The sequence below is a fragment of the Notechis scutatus genome, chromosome 2 (genome assembly GCF_049901735.1).
Source record: "Notechis scutatus isolate UNSWTSFEM ecotype Mainland chromosome 2, rNotScu1.2, whole genome shotgun sequence".
NCBI classification, from domain to species: domain Eukaryota; kingdom Metazoa; phylum Chordata; class Lepidosauria; order Squamata; family Elapidae; genus Notechis; species Notechis scutatus.
In genome coordinates, this window is record NC_142010.1 from 3,557,645 (window position 1) to 3,577,610 (window position 19,966).

The window sequence follows — 19,966 nt, forward strand, 5'->3', positions numbered from 1 at the left end:
AAGTGGCTTAGGACAGTTTTTCACGCTTGCAATCATTACAGCGTCCCCATGGTCATGTGATCAAAATTCAGACACAGTGATGACCCGGGGCATGGCACAAAGGCAACACAGTCAGATAAGCAATAAGAGTCCCATTATTATCTCCAACTTTGCCCCCAAGGTCCAGGTTACCTTCGGGCTGGAGAAAAATTCTCCCGGGAACAGCCTTTGACTGTAGAAAATCCAGTCCAAAACAAGATACACACAAACTGCAACTTAAGATCCAAACAAACCAAACTGGGTTTGGCAGGGCAGGAGCAGGAATTTCAAACTTGAAAGTATGGCAAAACTCATACAGTTGGGAAGATGCCAGGAACACAGATAAGCCACAACAATAAAAGATAAAGTCATGCTTGCTCCCAACAGCTTGCTGCACGCAGCTTGCCTTTTTTCATACACTGTGTTCCCAGCTGCAGCTAATGAAGGGAATCAGGGCCCTTTCCTCCCCTGTAAGCCACGCAACCCACGTTGCTCTCTTCTCCGTTCCTTCCTGTGTGCCCTAGGATGAAGAGGGGGTAGGCCTGGGTCTTCCTCTGAACTCCCTCTCCCTTGTTCTTCCTCTTTCATGCTCTGCCCAGCTGGACTTTGCCCTTCCCCAGTTTCTTTCACAGCCAATGGAGCCACACTCCCACTCCCTGTCAGCTCCTCCGAGTCAGATTCCAATATGGGCATGACAGACGCTTGACAACTGACTCATATTTATGACAGCTGCAGTGTCCTGGGGTCATGTGACCTACCTTTTGCAACCTTTTGACAAGCGAAGTCAATGGGGAAGCCAGACTCACTTAACGACCGTGTTACTAATTAAACAAGTGTAGCAATTCACTTAGCAACTGTGGCAAGAAAGATCGTAAAACGGGGCACAACTCAGTGTCTCACTTAGCAACAGAAATGTTGGGCTCACTTGTGGTTGTAAGTCAAGGACGACTTGTAAAGTAAGCTTACAAAAGAACAACAAACAGCTCACTGCAGGAGGCGGTAAGAGGGAACTGCAGTAGATAACATTCTCCAAAGTTTTGTGGATTTTTTTCACTCGTGGGGAAAAAAAGAGTGGGAAGACCCCACCTGCCTGCATGAACATGGATGAAATGACTGCCGCTTTGAGATTCCAGTTCCACACCTACTTTATCAAATGTTGCTGTGGAGTTTTATTTTATTTATTTATTCAGCGTGTAGCATCTACAGAGGATGTGCTGTGGGGTGAGTGCTATCAAAAAAACCAAACAAACAAAAACAAAAATGAGAAAATACCATTGCAGGAAGAAATTATTAAGAAAATATTGGAATGTGCTGAAATGAGTAGATTGACATTTGAAATTAGAGAACAAGAGGATAAACAATTTTATAAAATTTGGGACCTTTTCTATCAATGGTTGGATGATAAAATACAATAATAGAATATTTAGAATTTTAGATAATAATGAATATATAAAGAGATTTTTTTTTCTTTTTTATTTACTATCACATTTATAAAATGTCTTCAGGATAGATTTGGTATGATTATATGACTTGTTATAAAATAAATTAAGTAAATTATAGTTATCTCGTAAAGTATGAATGAATAAAATCATAGTCAAATAATTGTTGGATAGTGATACTAGGGTATATAATTTTTGATTGATAATATGAGTTATTATGTAATGTAACTGTAATTGAGACTACGAAATGAATGCACAAAAACTGGTAAACCAACTGACACACTGTTTGTATATTTATGAAAGAAAGCTGGATGTTTTTATGTTTTGTTTGTTTGTTTTTAAAAACTAATAAAATTGTTTTTTTTTTAAAAAAAAAACCCAAACAAACAAGAAACAACTGCCTCGTTTTTTAAATGCAAAAATCTTCAAAGCGAACCAACCGATCTGGCTACCAGAGGATCTGATTATCTCCAGGTTTCTGTGTCAGCCTTCTCAGATGGGTCAGAGATGAGCTAATTCCCCTTTATTCTAAGGCTATGTTAAGGCACATCTGAAAGTACAAACCTCCCACTGTTTCACTTTACCACCTGACAGATAGGGAACTTCCTTTCTGAGTTTTTTCCCCTCTGTGTATTATACAGCTGCAGCCTGCCTGTCCCCTTGTTTGATTCTTCTCTAAACAGCAATTCACTCTGCATGAGATGGCTGGCCATGGGCAGTTGATAGATAATTTTTTTTTAAGTTTTCCCTCCGTTTCCAAAGGCCATTCCCAAATGCCATTACAGTCCATGCCCGTTGGCATTAGTTAAAAAGCGCCTCTTTGAGGGAGATAGGTGGTTTAGAAATACGGAAAGAGAGAGAGAGAGAGAGGAGGGAGGGAGAGAGAAAGAGAAGGAGGGAGAGAGAGAGAGAGAGAGAGAGAGAGAGAGAGAGAGAGAGAGAAAGAAAGAAAGGAAAGAAAGAAAGAAAGAAAGAAAGAAAGAAAGAAAGAAAGAAAGAAAGAAAGAAAGAAAGAAAGAAAGAAAAGAAAAGAAAAGAAAGAAAGAAAGAAAGAAAGAAAGAAAGAAAGAAAGAAAGAAAGAAAGAAAGAAAGAAAGAAAGAAAGAATAATAAAATGCTTCTGGCTTGGAAATAGCAATATTCTTATTATCTTTACTAAAGTGCTCATAGAAGGTATATTTGCATTTAAAAGAACTACACAGCAGAAATTTATCTATCAAAAATGAAAGCAGGGTAACAGTTGTTTAAGGAAAATATTCAGGATGATGAATATCTGACGGTTTAATAAATTAGAGTAAGATGGTTATACTGATGATTTAATAAATTAGAGTAAGATGATTTACATACCTCTGTATGCTACAAGACATTGAAACACCTATGAAATTTTCTATGGTCTTTTTTTTTAATCAGGAAAATTACCTCCCAAAGCAAAATAATGTTCTACTAATACAAACACTGAGAATCAGTTTGATGTCGGGAATAGTTCTAGACCTGCCTTAGGCAAAAAGCCATCTGAGTATCCTTAGGCTAGTTCTCTCTCAGCCCTACGAAGAAGCAGGGAAGGGAGCAAGCTATTTCCAAAATTTTGCCAGCAAAATTGCAGAGACTTTTCCAGGCAGTCACTACGAGTCAAATCAGATTTAGCAACACTCCCCAAAAATTGCAGGCATTAAATCAGGAAGTTTTAGCTAATCTCTTTTTTCCCCCAAACATTGCATCGTACATTGCAATGTCCTACCTGTCAATGAATACTTCAGCTTCAACCATAACAACACAAGAGCACACAATAGATACAAACTCAAAGTTAACCGCACCAAACTTGATTGCAGAAAATACGACTTCAGCAACAGAGTGGTCAATGTCTGGAATACTCTACCCGACTCTGTAGTTTCTTCCCCAAACCCCAAAAACTTTAACCTTAGACTGTCTACTATTGACCTCACCCCTTTCCTAAGAGGTCTGTAGGGCGTGCATAAGCGCACCAATGTGCCTACCGTCCCTGTCCTATTGTTTCTCTTATTCTTTTATTTTTCTTATATGTACCCATTTCATGTATTCACAACTATGTACACACTTATACTTATTATCTTGTAAACAACTGGCAAATCAAATAAATAAAATAAATAAACAATTCCTGTTGGTAGGCAGCTTTAATGAATACAATGCAATATTCGTTCTGTTTACAATGTAATCACATAGCAACGTACACTTTTGTAATTCCGGGAGAGAGAAAGTAGTACGCTGAAAGGTTGCCCTGCATTTTATTCTTTGTTTACACAACACAAACACACGTAATAAACCACAGCCACCATCTCTCCTTGCCACTATAGGACAAAATCACAGCTTCAGTTCAAGAGTCGATGCGAACGAGATGGCACGCAAAATGTAAACACTAACAAGGACACCCAAAGATGTTTTTCAAAAGGCAAATGGACGCCTTTGATTTTCCTTGAAGACATGTTGCTTCTCAGCCAAGAAGCTTCTTCAATTGAACCGAACCGAACTGAATGAACTGAAGTTGAATGAACTGAAGAAGCTTCTTGGATGAGAAGTGAAACATCTTTAAGACAAAGCAAAGAAAGTCCAGTTGTCTTTTGAAAAACACTTTTGAGACAACCATGACCTGGATGAAAGAAAATGTCCACAGACAATAATAGCAACAGTGGATCAGCTAGCTAGGGGCTGCAAGAAAATCACACTGACTGGTTACAAGCAATGGCATGACAGAATTGCAACAATGGTGCATTGGAATATCTGCAAGAATTACCATTTGCCTGCAAGCAAGAACTGGTGGGACCATAAACTAGTCAAAAGTAATAGAATATTAAGAAGCGAAAGTATTCCGGGACTTCAGAATTCAAACGGACAAGCACCTGCCACATAACATCACAGGCCTAACAACTGTCGATGAGAAAGACAGGAAAGTCAGAAAAGTGGATGTGGCAGTATCTGGAGACAGCAGAAGAGAAGAGAAAGAGATTGATGAAATTGCCATTGGTCAATTGCAAAAGGCAGCTTTACCTGCAACAGCTTACATCCCAGGGGTGGGATTCTACCAGTTCGCACCTATTCGCTAGAACCGGTTAACATTCTAAGCAGTTTGGAGAACTGGTTGTTTGAAGAAATTACTGGCCTAGTCCTGTAAGGAAGGCAGGAAGGAAACATTCTGGTGTTGCTTACAGAAACTGCCTCTCTGTTAACCCTTATTACGTTCTTGGCAGGACTAGACTTCCTGTCTCAGGAACGTCTCTGGAGTTTTTTTCCCCTCCTTTGCTGGTACTTTGCTTGTGTGGAGTGACCATTCAAAGTTACAATGGCACTGAAAAAAGTGATTTATGACCATTTTTCACATTTACGACTGTTGCAGTATCCCCACAGGCACGAGAGGCCAGGCGAGGAGATGCGTGCCTCGATGTGAGTGATGTTGAGTTGGCCACGCCCAGCCAGTCACATGACCACCAAGCCATGTCCACCCAGTCACATGACCGCCAAGCCACGCCCACAACTAAGCCATGCCCACAGAACCGGTTGTTTAAAAAAGCTGAATCCCACCCGTTATATTCTGTGAAGTTATCTTTAATACCTCAACATCAAACCTCAACATCTTCCTGTCCCAGGTCCTCGGGAAGGACTTGAAAGGTGGATCAAAATGCCACAACTAATCTAAACATCAGGTTGACTGTGCGATGAACCACAATAATAAGCATTGAACATCAACATCTGCTTATCCCAGGCCCTTGAAAAGGATTTAGGAGCTGATCCTTGGCCTCATCTTTACTCACAGCCACCTGCCACACCTGATCCACAATGGGCTTTCCTCCTCCACTGGCCTTCCCCCAGCAATTCTCCACTATCAATGTTCCCCTGTCCCTCCAACCCTCAGCCCAACAGTTTGCCTTCAGAAGTTGTGGGAGCTTCATCAATGGAGGTTTTTAAGAGACTGGATTGATTGATTGATAGCAAGGCAGAAAGCTGTTGAGGCTGGATGGGAAGGAAGTAATCAAGGCAAAATAAATGGTTGAGCTTGAGGGAAGCATTCCAGCCTTTCTTCCTTCTCTTGATGGCTGCCAGCTCAAATCAAGTTGATGTCCAGGAGAGCTAGCTAACGTTCTAACGGTCAGGGCTCCAACACGCACCCCCATTCAAATCACAAGTCTCAAGCTGCATCTCTCAAGAGTAAAAAAGATTTGATTTATTAGGAGTTGACATGTCAGCGTTTCCTGGTTGCAGCCGACTCTAACACATCATTCATTTCACCCTTGACCCTGCTCTTCCCCCACCCCCACCCCATGGATGTATATTCTCCAATGAGACACATCCATAGCCAAGAGTCATCAATTATGTTCTCCAGTAATAATTTTGCGAGCCAACAGCTTCTGCTGCCAAGGTGATTATCTGAGGCATTTAAGGAATGCGCTACTTTCCCCCATTCCCTTTCTGCTGGCAACTAAAAAGACCAAAGGAGTATTTTTTTTAGTTGACACTAACCTTATAGCCAAAAATTATGTGTACATATATGTATGAGTAAGAAAGAGATCAGAAATTTTGGGCTCACTCAATTGTGGTCGTAAGTCAAGGCCTATCTGTATTTGTGTATGAGATAAATTTGTGCCTGGGGGGAGAGTCTCTCTATACCAGTGATGGCTAACCTTTTCAGCTTGGTGTGTCGAAAATCGGGAAAAAGTGTAGCCTTCCTCGGGTCATGTGTCATTCAAGAAATATCAATAATTTGGTTTATGACGGACTGGGCTGGGGTGATCACACAGGGCTGTGAAACTCGTCTCCTTGGTCTCAGGGCTGCAGGTGCAGGATGTGGGGATCGGAAGGCCACCTTACAGGGCTGTGAACCTCATGGATCTCCTTTCCTCCTGTAGCGTTCCTGAGGTAATGAAACTAACAAACCTCAGTTTATGGCGGTTAAAACTGGTTCACTGCTGCAAAGATCTTGCGGCAGCAGTGACACCACGCCTCCACGCAACAAGCAGGGAGCAGGGATTGGAGCAGAACACAGGCAGCCTCTAAATGTGCAGGTTTTCCCCACACCAACAGGCGTGCCAGTCAAAGTGCCTCGGCGTGTCACGAGTGACACGCGTGTCATAGGTTAGCCATCACTGCTCTATACAGTGACAATAACAATAACTTGGGACTTGTGTCATAAATTTGTCGGTTTTGACCACTCCCTCCTCTCAGATGCCAACGATGAGAAGCAGTGTGTAAATATTTGAATCAAAATAAAAGATCTATGTATCAAATTTATAAAGCCACCCAACTCACAACAACTCTGGGCAACATAGAGATCCTGGCTGGTGGGATGGTTGGTGGTGGAGGAGAACAAAACTGATCTAAATGCCTACCTTTGTAATCCATGTTATTTTCCATCGACTCAAGCACCATGTCGGCATCTTCAGCGGCAACATCACCTATGCCGACAATTGTCTTGGGCTGGCTGGCATAAGATATGACTGAGAACTTGATCGGAACTTCAAAACTAGAAATCTGAGGAGCAAAGAAAAGCCAAAACACACGTACACAGACACACACACACACAAAAAACAAACAAACCAGGATTACATTTTAGAGAACATCCACCAAACAGGTTGTTTTCTTTATCATCAAAAAAAAAAAACACTTTTTCCATACGATATTCTTCCACCAAAGTATTTCATTTTAATGTTTGGCAAAGAATTCTGAGGCATACTTGAGAGTTGATTTGGTCTAGTCATTAACACACCAAGCTAGAAAGCGGGAGGCTGCAAATTATAGTCCTGTCTTAGCCATGAAAACTAGCTGGGCGGACTTGGGCTTGTTACTCACTTAAGTATCACCTAAATATAAGCCAGCCTTGTGCTGCAGCTGCCAAAAAAAGCCAATGCAGTTCTAGGCTGCATTAACAGGATAGAACCAAGATCACGTGAAGTGTTAGTAAAGCTTTACAATGCCTTGGTATTCAAGTATTCCAAGGTGTTATAAAGCTTTATTTAACACTTCATGTGATCTGGAATCTATTCTTGATTCCAGTATTCCAAAACACTTGGAATTACTGAATCCAGTTTTGGTCTCCATGTTGAGACTCTAGAAAGAGTGCAGAGAAGAGCAACGAAGTTGATTAGGGGACAGGAGGGTAAAACATACAAAGAATGGTTGCTGGAATTGGGTCTAGTTTGATAAAAAGAAGGGTGACATGATGGCAGTCTTCCAATATCTCAGGGCCTGCCACAAAGAAGAGGGAGTCAAGCTATCCTCCAAAGCACCTGAAGGCAGGACAAGAAGCAATGGGGGGAAACTAATCAAGGAGAGAAGCAACCTAGGAGAAATTTCCAGAACAATTAATCAACTGGAACAGCTTGTCTCCAGAAGTTGTGGATGCTCCAACACTGGAAGTTTTAAAAAAGAAATTGGACAACCATTTGTCTGAAATGGTGTAAGGCTTCCTGCCTGAGGAGGGGGTTGGAATAGAAGACCTCCAAGGTCCCTTCCAACTTCTGTTATTCTGCCCGTTATTCTCTCTCTCTCTTAGGCCAACCCCCTCACGGGGTTGTTGTGGTGGGGAAAATAAGAAGAGGAAAGTGTGTTGGATATGTCAGCCACCTTGGGTTATTTGAAAAAAGAATAAAGGGAGGATACAAATGAATAGATTTGTTTGAAAAAATAAATAAATAAAACTATTCCACAATGCTCCCTCAGGTGATATGAAGCAGGAGAGCCCAGGTCTGCTCAGTCTTCAAGGTAGCTTGACTTGATCAGGAATACACAATAGCAACCATTCAAATTCCCAACGAACCTCTCTCCCTCTCTCTCTCCCTCTCTCTCTCTCTCTCTCTCTGTGTGTGTGTTATAAGTAACCAACTTTAGGCTGCACTTATTAAAGGGGCGAGGGCTGCAAAGAGCTCCATAAAAATGGCATAGAAAACCAAGGGCTTTTCCTGTTGAGGTTGAATTGTGAGGAATTTTCTGTCAAACAAAAAGCAGGATCTTTTCAATATTATTCACTGAAAGGAAGAGGATCAGCTGTCCTCGTTTCTTTGTGCGCCATACTAAAGGATTGAAGCCACTGATCGGCTGATAACTTGAGGGGTCACCAAGTCATTGCATTGTTCTTCGAAAGTCCTCTCAGCAACACACCAGCAGCTGAATACGCAAGAATGGAAGCCCATGTTTTGCTTTGGTGTCCCAGCCCTGTTTCAAAACCAGCTTTTAATCCTTGTCTCCCTATTCAAGGTGATTGTACTGCAAACCTACAATTGAACAAGAGTGATCACACCCCTCAAGGAAATCTATAAATCAACAGCTGGGGAATTTTGGAAGTTGAAGCCCTTGGGGGACACTGCAACCGTCATAAATATGAGTCAGCTGCCAAACGTTCCCAATTTTGATCACATGACCATGGGGGAAATGCTGCAATGGTCGCAAGTGTGAAAAACGGTCACATTTTTCAGTGCCATTGTAACTTTGAATGGTCACTAAACGAATTGTTGTAAGTCGAGGACTATCTGTACTTGGAACAACTTATGTGCTGTAAACCCAAGCCAGAGGTGGTATTCAGCAGGTTCTGACCAGTTCTGGAGAACCGGTAGCGGAAATTTTGAGTAGTTCAGAGAACCGGCAAATCCCACCTCTGACTGGAGATTTTACAGTATCCTTTCCCTGCCACGCCCACCAAGCCACGCCCACAGAACCGGTAGTAAAAAAAAATTGAATCCCACCATTGAACCAGGGATCCCCAACCTGTGAGCCATGGCGCACTATTAGTCTGCAGCCTATTCGCAACAAGGCCGCGTGTGTGACTGGCTGGTGCGTGAGTGTGCGTGTGTGCGTGCACGCACAGCCCCACTGCGTGAACATCATGGATGCTCGGGCCCCACTCGCACACTCATCGTGGGCGCTCAGGGCCTCCACACGAACACTGGTCGCCTTGTCGGCCCCACTGGCTGAGGTCTCACAAATCCCCTCACGCAAGCGTCCCCGGTGTTCGTGGGCCCACTCATGGGAGTGCCCGCAGCCCACTGGCACTCACGTCGCGGGCACTCTGGGCCCCCCTTGTCTGAGCAAAGGGTGCTCACACAGGCGCCTGCGCCTGCTCCTCCCACAAAACCATCCCCTCCCTCCCCCTCCCCTCCCACCTACTCTTGGCCGCCGTCCCGAAATGGTTGTGGAACTCTGCCGTAAATGATTACCAAACAGCATCATCTGCCTATCCCAGGTCCTTGGATAGGTGAAGGCCTTACACAGGAGATATACATAATTTGTTGTGTAGGCCAGGGTCCCCAACCACGTCCACGGACCGTACCGTCCGCGAACAAGTCTTACCGGCGCTGGCTTAGCTGGGCCGCCATCTTTTTTGATGAAAAAGTGCTTCCGGTGAGCTTTTCCGGGTAGAAAGCTCACCGGAAGCACTTTTTCATCAAAAAAGATGGCGGCGCCTAGCGCTTCCGGTGAGCTTTTCGGGTAGAAAGCTCACTGGAAGCACGTTTTCATCAAAAAGATGGCGGCGCCAGCTTCGGTGAGCTTTTCCGGTAGAAAGCCATTTCTACCCGGAAAAGCTCATGAGCGCAGCCGCATCTTTGATGAAAAAGTGCTTCCGGTCAGGTCACTGGAAGCACTTTTTCATCAAAAAGATGGCGGCGCCCAGCTGATGCCGGTACCGGGCCGCGGCGTCAAAAAGGTTGGGGATCACTGGTGTAGGCAAAAGGGGCCGAAGCATTATTTAAGTCCAGAGTAACATTTAGAAGGGGCTTAGACAGATGTCCCCCTAATTTCATGGAGTATAAGGAGGAGGGGGACAATCAGACTTGTAAAATTCAGTTATTATAGCCAATCTCGATCAAAGGAGCTTTAGGTTTCCTGTAGTATTTTTTCCCTGTCTGGTACCTGCTGGAGGGGATATTCACCAACGGAGGGAGCCTACAGATTGACAAATCAATAAATAAACCAATGTAATTTACTCACATACTTATCTTGGTGAAGATCCCTTTCTCACTTCCAACTTTTGGGGGTTTAATTTTGTACACACTCTTGATTTGGTTGCTTATAGTACGGTTAACCTGGGTTAGACCTTCCTAAAGTTCAAATTAGTTTACATTTGCAGGGTAAACATATCCTTATGTCATTAGATACCAGCAGTGTTGCTAACGCTACCACCGTCAAGTGCCAGGGAAATCAAGAGATCCGGGCAATTCAAATGAGTATCAAGATTTACGGTAAGCTTAAGCTCTCTACAAGAATCTGAACTACTAACAGTCAAAGCAATTGGGTGGTAGATAAGGAATTCAAGGTGGGCTGGATTTAGATTGATAATATGTTTCACCCCTCTCTTGGGCTCAGCCTGGACATCTCCTGCATCCACCTCCCAATTCTTTAATCCAATTCATACCTACAGAAACTTACCCTGATTATGATTTGGCTCACAGCATCTTTAAAGATAGAAAAGTTAGGTTCTGTAACGCTGTGGGAAGCATCCAACAGGAAGTAAACATAGAGGAAGCTATCTTTGGTCAGTATAAGTCTTCGGCCTAAAGATGGACCTGATGGGAAGAAGAAAGGAATGGTTATTTCCCATAGCAAAGGTGTCAACTCATAAAACATGTCTCTGGTCTTTCAGAGTTGCCAACAGAAAGGGAGGGGGAAGCAGTGCAGCAGCTTGCAAACTGAACCTGCATTCCATAAATGTTTTCAAAGATAGTTTCTAAGTGACTGGAGTTTCTGCCATGCAAAATTCTAACTGGAGAACATGATCGATGACTCCTGGCTATGGATGTGTCCCATTGGAGAATATGAATTATGATACACCCAGGGGGTGGGGCGGTGGGGAAACTAGGGTCAAGGGTGACAATGAATGATGTGTCTCAGAGTCGGCTACACCCAGGCAGTGCCAGCATGTTTACTCCTAATAAATTCTAATAAATACTCCTAATAAGTTTTGAAAATCCGGCTAGAGACTCATGATTTAAGTGGGAGTAGCTACCGGAACCCTGATAAAAGGAACGTGCTTCCACTGATACCAGATACTTGTCCTAAAGGTGATTTTTCAAGAGACAACTGGGCTTTCTGGTTTCTGCAGGATGTTTTCTGCCCTGTGTCCCTTCACTGTTGAACACAGGTGCAGGCTGTTGTCTGCAAGGAGTATAAATCCTTCTATTCCCCACCATCCAGTCAGAGCTGAAGAAGCTTCTTGGATGAGAAGTGAAATGTCTTCAAATAAAGACAACAGACAGTCCAATTGCCTCTTGAAAAAAAAAAAGCACCTTTGGGACATCCATGACTTTGGATGACTGAGAAGCTCCATAGAAATTACCAGGTCCTTCTTTTCTCTCTTTCCCCTTCTTATAACCCAGGACACCTCCAAAGAAGCGGAAAATGATTCAGAAGCCACAAAAACGTGGACAGCCCAAAGGCAAAGCCACAGAATTTGCTTGCACACAATGTATCAGGAAATTGACCTGATGAATATATATCCACAGCATCACCATGGTGTGTGTTTCTCAACTTTAGCACGTGATTCTGCAAGTGGCTGTGACTCACTGCATGTGTCAACTCATAAAACATTCCTATGCCTGTTTTAGTAGTTGCCATAGGGAGGGAGGGAGGAGGAAGAAGGAAATCTGGAAGAGCAGTTGAAAGCGAAAATACATTCCAACCCTTATCTTTAAAAGATTGTAACTAAAATACCAGAGTTTTTGCCTGCAAATATATTTAATTGGAGAACGTGAAGGATGACACCCAGCCTGTGAATGTGCTCAGTTGGAGAATCCAATTTATGAGACACCCAGGGGACTATAAATTATGTATGCCAGAGTTGGCTTCATACAGGGCAGTGCCAGTATGCCGCCTCAATTAAATCCTTTGAAGTTTTTTGAAGTTTAGCTCAAGAATCATGATTTAATTAGAGCGATTGCTGGAATCCTGGCAGCTTGCTTCAGTCCCGCTGGAGATCTCTCCTGCATCTATCATTTAATTAATTCACAATAAAACTACAGTACATAGTTCTTGATCAATACTGAATGAGCCCTCTTTAAGTGCCATGGTAATCCTCCAATATTATTTTTTAAGAGATTTGTGAAGATTATGTTGGAACTACTACCATTTATAACAATGTTTCTCACTGTTTGAGACTTGAGAACTTCCAAAATTTCCAGACTCCAATTCCCAGAATTCTACAGGTAGCATGCTAACTAGGGAATTCTGGGAGTTGAAGTCCATGTATCTTAATTATCAAGGCTGATAAACACTGGTCTAATACATGGAGGATAAGGTTATCAGTGGTTACTAATCATGTTACCTTGGCCTTTCCAGATAAACCAGACAGGAAACTTGACTAGATGAGTGAAAATTACTTTATTATAAGGCGACATTAACACTATATCGTGAGTCTGAAAGTACAAATTCCTGCCTGTCACTTTTAACTGGTAGACCCATTAGATTAGCTGGTCTGGAGGAAAAAAAGACTCACTTTGAATGGTTCCAGAAGGGTCCAACTCAAAGGTGGATACTTCACTCAGAACATCCGTCAACGAGGCTCCAAATTCAGCTTTAACATCTTCAGCTCGGTCATAAGAATAACTGGCTGTTGAGATGGGAAAAAGGGAGCATCTTGTGTTATTGCCAATGAGATGAAGGCATTGATTCCAGCATTTGAGAGGCTACCACAAAGAAGAGGAAGTCAACTTGTGCTGTCCAGACAGTTTATAGGTCATGGGAATTGAGATAGTTAGTTAGGAATTGAGAGCTGTCCCCTTAAGGGAATGCATCATGGTAAATGTAGTCCATGTCATGTGGCCACATCTGTAATCCTGATTGGTCACTGAATTGACCCTTGGTGGGTTGGGGGAGGTTTCTTCACGCTTGCTTGGACCCCAGCAGCACGCTGGCATCTCTCCCTTTGCTCCACTACTATGGGATGAAAGATCACAATCCTTTTACACCATAAAGTCAGCTATGCAGAGAATTGGACATTGAGATGAATCTCGACGTAACCGTAAGTTATACTGAGGATGCCTGATGAACCAATAAAAAGACTTTGTATGGATGCTTTGTGGAGTTATCTATCTGCCTTTATACATTCAGTCAGTAATTATAGAGAACAGAATACAACTTATTTTCCAAAGCCCCAGAAGGCAGGACAAGAAACAACAGATAAAAACTAATCAAGGAAAGAAACAAAATGGAATTAAGGAGAAACTTCGTAACAGTGAGGACAACTAACCAGTGGAACAGCTTTGCCTTCAGAAGTTGTAGGTGCTTCACCATTGGACTGGAGGTTTTTAAAAAGACATTGGACAGCCACTTGTCTGAAATGGTATAGGGTCTCCTGCTAGAAGACCTCCAAGGTCCCTTCCACCTCTATTCTGACTGATTGATTGATGGATGGATGGATTGATTGATTGATTGATTGATGAGAGATTGCTCTGAACAATATTTTGTAATTAATCTGGCCATGGAATTAAAGTTTGTTCCATCCAAATTCCATTCTTACTGTACCTGAATTTGGCTTCTATTCTGTAAATAAAATTCTTTAGCTTTTCTTGAGATTTCAAGCAGACAGCATGGAGTATATTTACTTGGTATAAAACCATTTTAACCAATGCTTCTGTTTGAAGCTGTTATTTCAAAGGAAAAGCAATTGGCATTCACGGAACCTGGACTAAGATATTCCAAAGTCTTCCCTTTTTTTAACAGTTAAAAAACTTTATTTAGCAATAACACAGCATATAGATGGAGCTGTTTATTCATTTCCCTCTTTTAAAAGGTACATCAACAGGGCTCTGTGCTTGTTTCACAGGGGCTCCTTGGCTTATGACCACCATTCAATCCAAAATTTCTGTTGCTCAGTGAGACAGTTGTTAAGTGAGTGTGAAAAATGGTGTTAAGTCACTTTTTTCAGTGCCGTTAAAATTTTGAACAGGCAAGAAACAAATAATGGTTAGTCAAGGACTGCCTGTATTTTTTTCCAAGTCTTATTATAATCCTTATTTAAAACAACTTTTGTTCAAAAAAATTGTTTAGGACAAGAAGCAGTGAGTGGAAACTCATCAAGGAGAGAAGCAACCCAGAACTAAGGAGAAATTTCCTCACTGTGAGAACAATTAATCAGTGGAACAGCTTGCCCCCAGAAGTTGTAAATGCTCCAACACTGGGAGGTTTTAGGAAGGAGTTGGCTAACCATTCTTCTAAAATGGTATAGGGTTTCCTGCCTAAACAAGGGGTTGGACTAGAAGACCTCCAAGGTCCCTTCCAATTCTGTTATTTTGTTATTCTGTCTGTTATATTCTCTCTCTCTCTCTCTCTCTCCCTCTCTCTCTCTCAGGCCAACCCACTTCACGGGGTTGTTGTTGTGGGGAAAATAAGAAAGTGTGTTGGATATGTTAGCCATTTTGAATAATTTGAAAAAATAATAAAGGGAGGGTGCAAATGAATAGATTTTTAAAATAAATAAATAAAAATATTCTACAATGCTCCCTCAGGTGATATGAAGCAGGATCCTATTCTGTTCATAGTCCTATTCTATTCATAGTCCTATTCTATTCTATTCTTGTGGTTCGCTGGCAGCTGGCACAGATGGCAGCGGAATCAGACAGTGGGGAAGAACGGGGACCAGTCAGGGAATCTGGAGAGGACTTGGATGAGGGTCCTGCATCTGATGCAGAGATGGGGCCAGGACCATCTGAGAGTGGGGTGCTGACTCCAGAGCCTCCGGAGTCTGGCAGCAGTGAGGCAGAGGAACCAGGGGAGCCTGTTCCCAGTGCGTGTGTGCGCAGAGCTGCTAGAAGGTGAGAGCAGCTGAAACTAAAGGGGCAACTTGGGAGTAAGGCTGGGAGCTGATTGCTCCTCCCATAAGGTATAAAGGAAAGGCAAAGGTGAAGAAACCTTTGCAGGAAGCAAAGTAGTTCGATCGGTTCAGAGTCATTCTTGAAGCTCTTTGTACTTCGGTTGGGTTTTTTGGTACTTTGGTTGGTTTCTTTTCTAGTTCATTTGATACTTCTGTTTTTGGCAGCACTTCAGAGAACTGAAAGGTGTGTGCTTATCTTGGGGAACTGTTTGAGATTAATTCCGGCTGGGAATGAAAACAATTCCCAGTGTTGCAATAACATACGTCTTGTTTTTAAGCTTGGGTCAGAATAATTCTACTCTATTCTATTTTATTCTATTCCTATTCTAAAAAGATATTATCTTTGAATGAACAAAAATAATTGCAACATAAAAAAGGAACATAAAAAGATGATAAAGGAGCCACAGCAACTGAAAAGGAGATGCATCTAATGAATGCTTTTTAAAAAAAAGATGCAGAAGCTAAAGGATAAGAGGTGACTCTGGAGATAATCTAATCTAACCCGCTGGAAAAAAGGGGTGTTCTTGAAATGCATACCTCTACAACTTGGCTGCGTGTCAGACCATTCGCCGTCCAGCATGCAGACCCGCTGGGATGATCCAATCAACTCTAAGTTAGTCTGACATTTGAATGAGATCCGATCACCCAGACGGTTGCCTTTTCCTGTAGCAATCGCCCCCGGGGGCACAGCCAGGGTGAGGCAGTGCCCAACTGTGGATGACAATTTTTTTATTTTATTTATTTATTTGATTTGTCAATCACTTACAAGATAACAGGTATAAGTATAAACATAGTTATGAATACATGAAATGGATACATATAAGAAAAATAAAAGAAACAATAGGACAGGGACAGTAGGCACGTTGGTGCACTGATGCACACCCCCTACAGACCTCTTAGGAAAGGGGTGAGGTCAATAGTAGACAGTCTAAGGTTAAAGTTTTTGGGGTTTGGGGAAGAAACCACAGAGTCAGGTAGAGTATTCCAGACATTGACCGCTCTGTTGCTGAAGTCGTATTTCCTGCAATCAAGTTTGGTGCGGTTTACCTTGAGTTTGTATCTATTGTGTGCTCTTGTATTGTTATGGTTGAAGCTGAAGTATTCATTGACAGGTAGGACATTACAATGTATAATTATATATTATACTTAGATCAGACCAAAGGCGTCATAGTTCTAGATTTTCTAGGTCTAGAATTTCAAGTCTGGTGGCATAAGGTATTCTGCAACGCGTAGAGGAGTGGAGAACTCTTCTTGTGAAATATTTCTGGACTTTCTCAACTGTGTTAATATCAGATACTTAATGTGGGTTCCAGACTGATGAGATGTACAACATCAACACAATTGTAGAGGAGGTGAGACTGTAGCAAGTGATGTGGGAAGATAAGTGCCTAAGTCTCATACTGCTTCCAAACTATTTCATTTTTACAGCACAGCAGGGGTGGGATTCAAATTTTTTAACAACCGGTTCTGTGGGCATGGCTTAGTTTGTGGGCATGGCTTAGTTTGTGGGCATCGCTTGGTGGTCATGTTATTGGCTGGGCATGGCCAACTCAATATCACTCACATCGAGGCACAATCTCCTCGCCTGGCCTCTCATGACTGTGGGGATGTTGCAACAGTCGTAAGTGTGAAAAATGGTCATGTCACTTTTTTCAGTGCCATTGTAACTTTGAATGGTCACTCCACACAAGCAAAGTACCAGCAAAGAGGGGGAAAAAACTCCAGAGACGTTCCTGAGACAGGAAGTCTAGTCCTGCCAAGAATGTAATAAGGGTTAACGGAGAGGCAGTTTCTGTAAGCAACACCAGAATGTTTCCTTCCTGCCTTCCTTACAGGATTAGGCCAGTAATTTCTTCTAACAACTGGTTCTCCGCACTACTTAGAATGTTAACAACCGGTTCTAGCGAATAGGTGCGAACTGGTAGAATCCCACTCCTGCAGCACAGTACACAGGTAGCCCTCGATTTATAACAGTTCATTTAGTGACCGTTCAAAAGTTACAAGGGCACTGAAATAAGGGACTCATGACCAGGGATGGGCTGCTGGGGGTTCGCAGGGGATTCAGGAGAGCCCCTAGCTAAGATTCTGTGCAGTTCGGAGAACCCCCAAATCCCACTCCTGGCTGGCCCTGCCCACACCTCCTCTCCCAGGAGTCCCCACACGGCCCGTTTTGGATGCAGGTAAGTGCTTTACTTTTGGATTTTGCCAATTAGATCGATTTGCTGTTATAGAAATGGCTAGTTTATATTACTATGTAAAAGTGAAAAATTGAGGTTTGATGCTATTAACTTATTCTATCGCACCAAAGGGTCATAAGTCAAGGCCTTTTCTTTCTTTTCCCCTTTTTCCTACACTTCTCCCTTCCTTTTCCTTCCCTATCTTCCCCACTGTTTTATTTTGCATTTTTGAATCTTATATTATAAACCAGGGTCTTCAAACTTGGCAACTTTAAGACTTGTGGACTTCAACTCCCAGAATTCCCAGCCAGCCATGCTGGCTGGGGAATTTCTGGGAGTTGAAGTCCACAAGTCTTAAAGTTGCCAAGTTTGGAGATCCCTGTTATAAACTAATTTTAAAAAATGATTTACCTCCATCATCACAAACAGGGGAGGTCCCATTCCATTGGCCGTTGGGCTGGCAGTATCGCTGGGATGAGCCGAGGAGCTGATACCCATCAGAACACTGAAAACTCAGGATGTCGCCAATGGGGTGGAAAGTTCGCCGTGGGATGAAAAAGCCATTTTCAAAGCTTATCTGTCCTGGGCAGCGTATATCTGCAAAAAAAAAAAGAGAGAGAAGAGAAGAGAGATCAAGACTAAAAGATCCAAAATTTAGATGCAGAATTAAAATGGAGAAAGAAACGTCTTCGAGTCCAGTTGCCTTTTGAAAAAGCATCTATGGGACTCCATAGCACTTGTTCCGCTAACCCTGTGATGTGGGGTAGGCAGACCGATCACCATTGGCATCAAATTCCCCAGGGAGCTTCTGTAGCTGAACGGGGACTAGCATCTGGGTGTAGTTAAGCCTGTATAACCGTGATGGCGAACCTACCCCACACGTCCTGGAAGTGGTACGCAGAGCCATCTCTGCTGGCACGCGAGCCATCGCCCCAGTACAGTTCCACTGCACATATGCATATGCCTCCCGCCAGCCAGCTGATTATCGGGTATGTGTCGCACATATAGGGGGGCGAGGTGCATGCAGGAGACGCGTGCGCATGCGCAGGAGGCGGGGGAGTGCAGGGGGGGTCACTCGATGCACCGGGGGGCAGGCGGAGCGCACGTGTGCATTGCATTATGGGTGCTGGCACACACACATGCACATACTTTCAACATGCTATGACGAAAAGGATAGCTGTGCTGTCCAGACAGTTTAGAGTTAATGGGATTTGGGATAGTTAGTTAGGAATTGTGAGCTGTCCCCTTAAGGGAATGCATCATGGTAAATGTAGTTAAGGTATCCTGGGAAATGTAGTCCATGTCATGTGGTCACATCTGTAATCCTGATTGGTCACTAAATTGACTCTTGTTGGGTTGGGGGAGGTCTCCCTCACTCTTGCCTGAAGCCATTACCATGCGGCTTCTTCAATCATCATGGGGTTGAGACTTTATTATCTTCCTACACCACAATTCAGATAGGCAAAGGATTGGCTGTGATCTGATTGGTTGGGGGGTTGGCTGTGTTCTGATTGGCTGGGGGTGTGTTCTGTTCAGGTGGGGGCTTGGCTGTGTTCAGGTTAGTCTTAGTTGTCGGGGGATTTGAGCTGGTGAGCTGTGATCCTGTTGTTTGGCTTCGCGTTCGTGGTCGTGCCACATTTTCATGTTGGGCGTCAGTTCGCTTCATGTATGGGTCGGAGGGGTTTGAAGTGGGTAGCGATGCAGCTGCGGTAGGGCTTCTGGTCCGTGGTCATGTCTCATCATCTGTGTGGGTGTGAATCTGCTTTCTACGTGGAAGTGTGGTGGTAGCATCTTGTGTGGCCAATACGAGTACCTAACATGAAGAATGACACCAGACCCACACCCACGAAGGCCACACAAGATGCTACCACCACACTTCCACGTAGAAACCTAGCTTCCTAACAAATGATAGCCGTCCATTTACTCGGAACCAAGCTGCACTAAAAGCCTCCAATACAGGAACACAATGTTGCCAGCCAATCAAGACACAAAAAAAGCCACAAAACAGACAGAAGATATTAGAAACACCAATCAAGCAGAACACAGCAAACTCCAAGACCAATAAACACAGACCAAGACTCCCAACCAATCAGGATGAAGAAAAAACCATTCTGGCACAGCAGTAGGCTAGCCCCAAATTTAAAACTGAAACAACTGTAAAAGTCTGACTCACAGACGAACACTATACAGAAGCCTGATGATGGCAGATGAGATTCTGCCGAAACGTTGCTACAACTTTAAAAGCACAACTATAATGACGTGGGAAAATACCCGAACAAAGCTGAATACATATATATATATATGCTCCAAAAGACAAATTAGGGCTTATTTTCAGGGAAACATGGTATCAGGATGATCAGGCTGGGTGCCCCACCTCCGGCACACAAGAGGTGGCGAGCACACAGGTGCCAACAGTGTCCAACAGCAGCTACAGCCCACTGGCCCCATGGCCGGTACACTTTGGTGCTGCGCAGACCATGCAGTGCAGGTGACTCTGAGTGCTGCGACCA

The 19,966-nt window shown here is 43.2% G+C and overlaps 1 protein-coding gene across 1 annotated transcript in view; it reads right to left on the reverse strand.

The window, feature by feature from the left end:
* Positions 1-19,966, reverse strand: part of C2 (complement C2) — a 67,057-nt gene that overhangs the window by 34,285 nt on the left and 12,806 nt on the right. The window contains exons 3-7 of the mRNA XM_087952955.1: positions 17,868-18,053; positions 15,817-15,990; positions 12,904-13,017; positions 10,842-10,978; positions 6,812-6,953 (exon numbers count right to left, since the gene is read on the reverse strand). Coding sequence (XP_087809081.1) covers positions 6,812-6,953; positions 10,842-10,978; positions 12,904-13,017; positions 15,817-15,990; positions 17,868-18,053 — 753 coding nt within the window. The remainder of the gene's footprint in view (positions 1-6,811; positions 6,954-10,841; positions 10,979-12,903; positions 13,018-15,816; positions 15,991-17,867; positions 18,054-19,966) is intronic.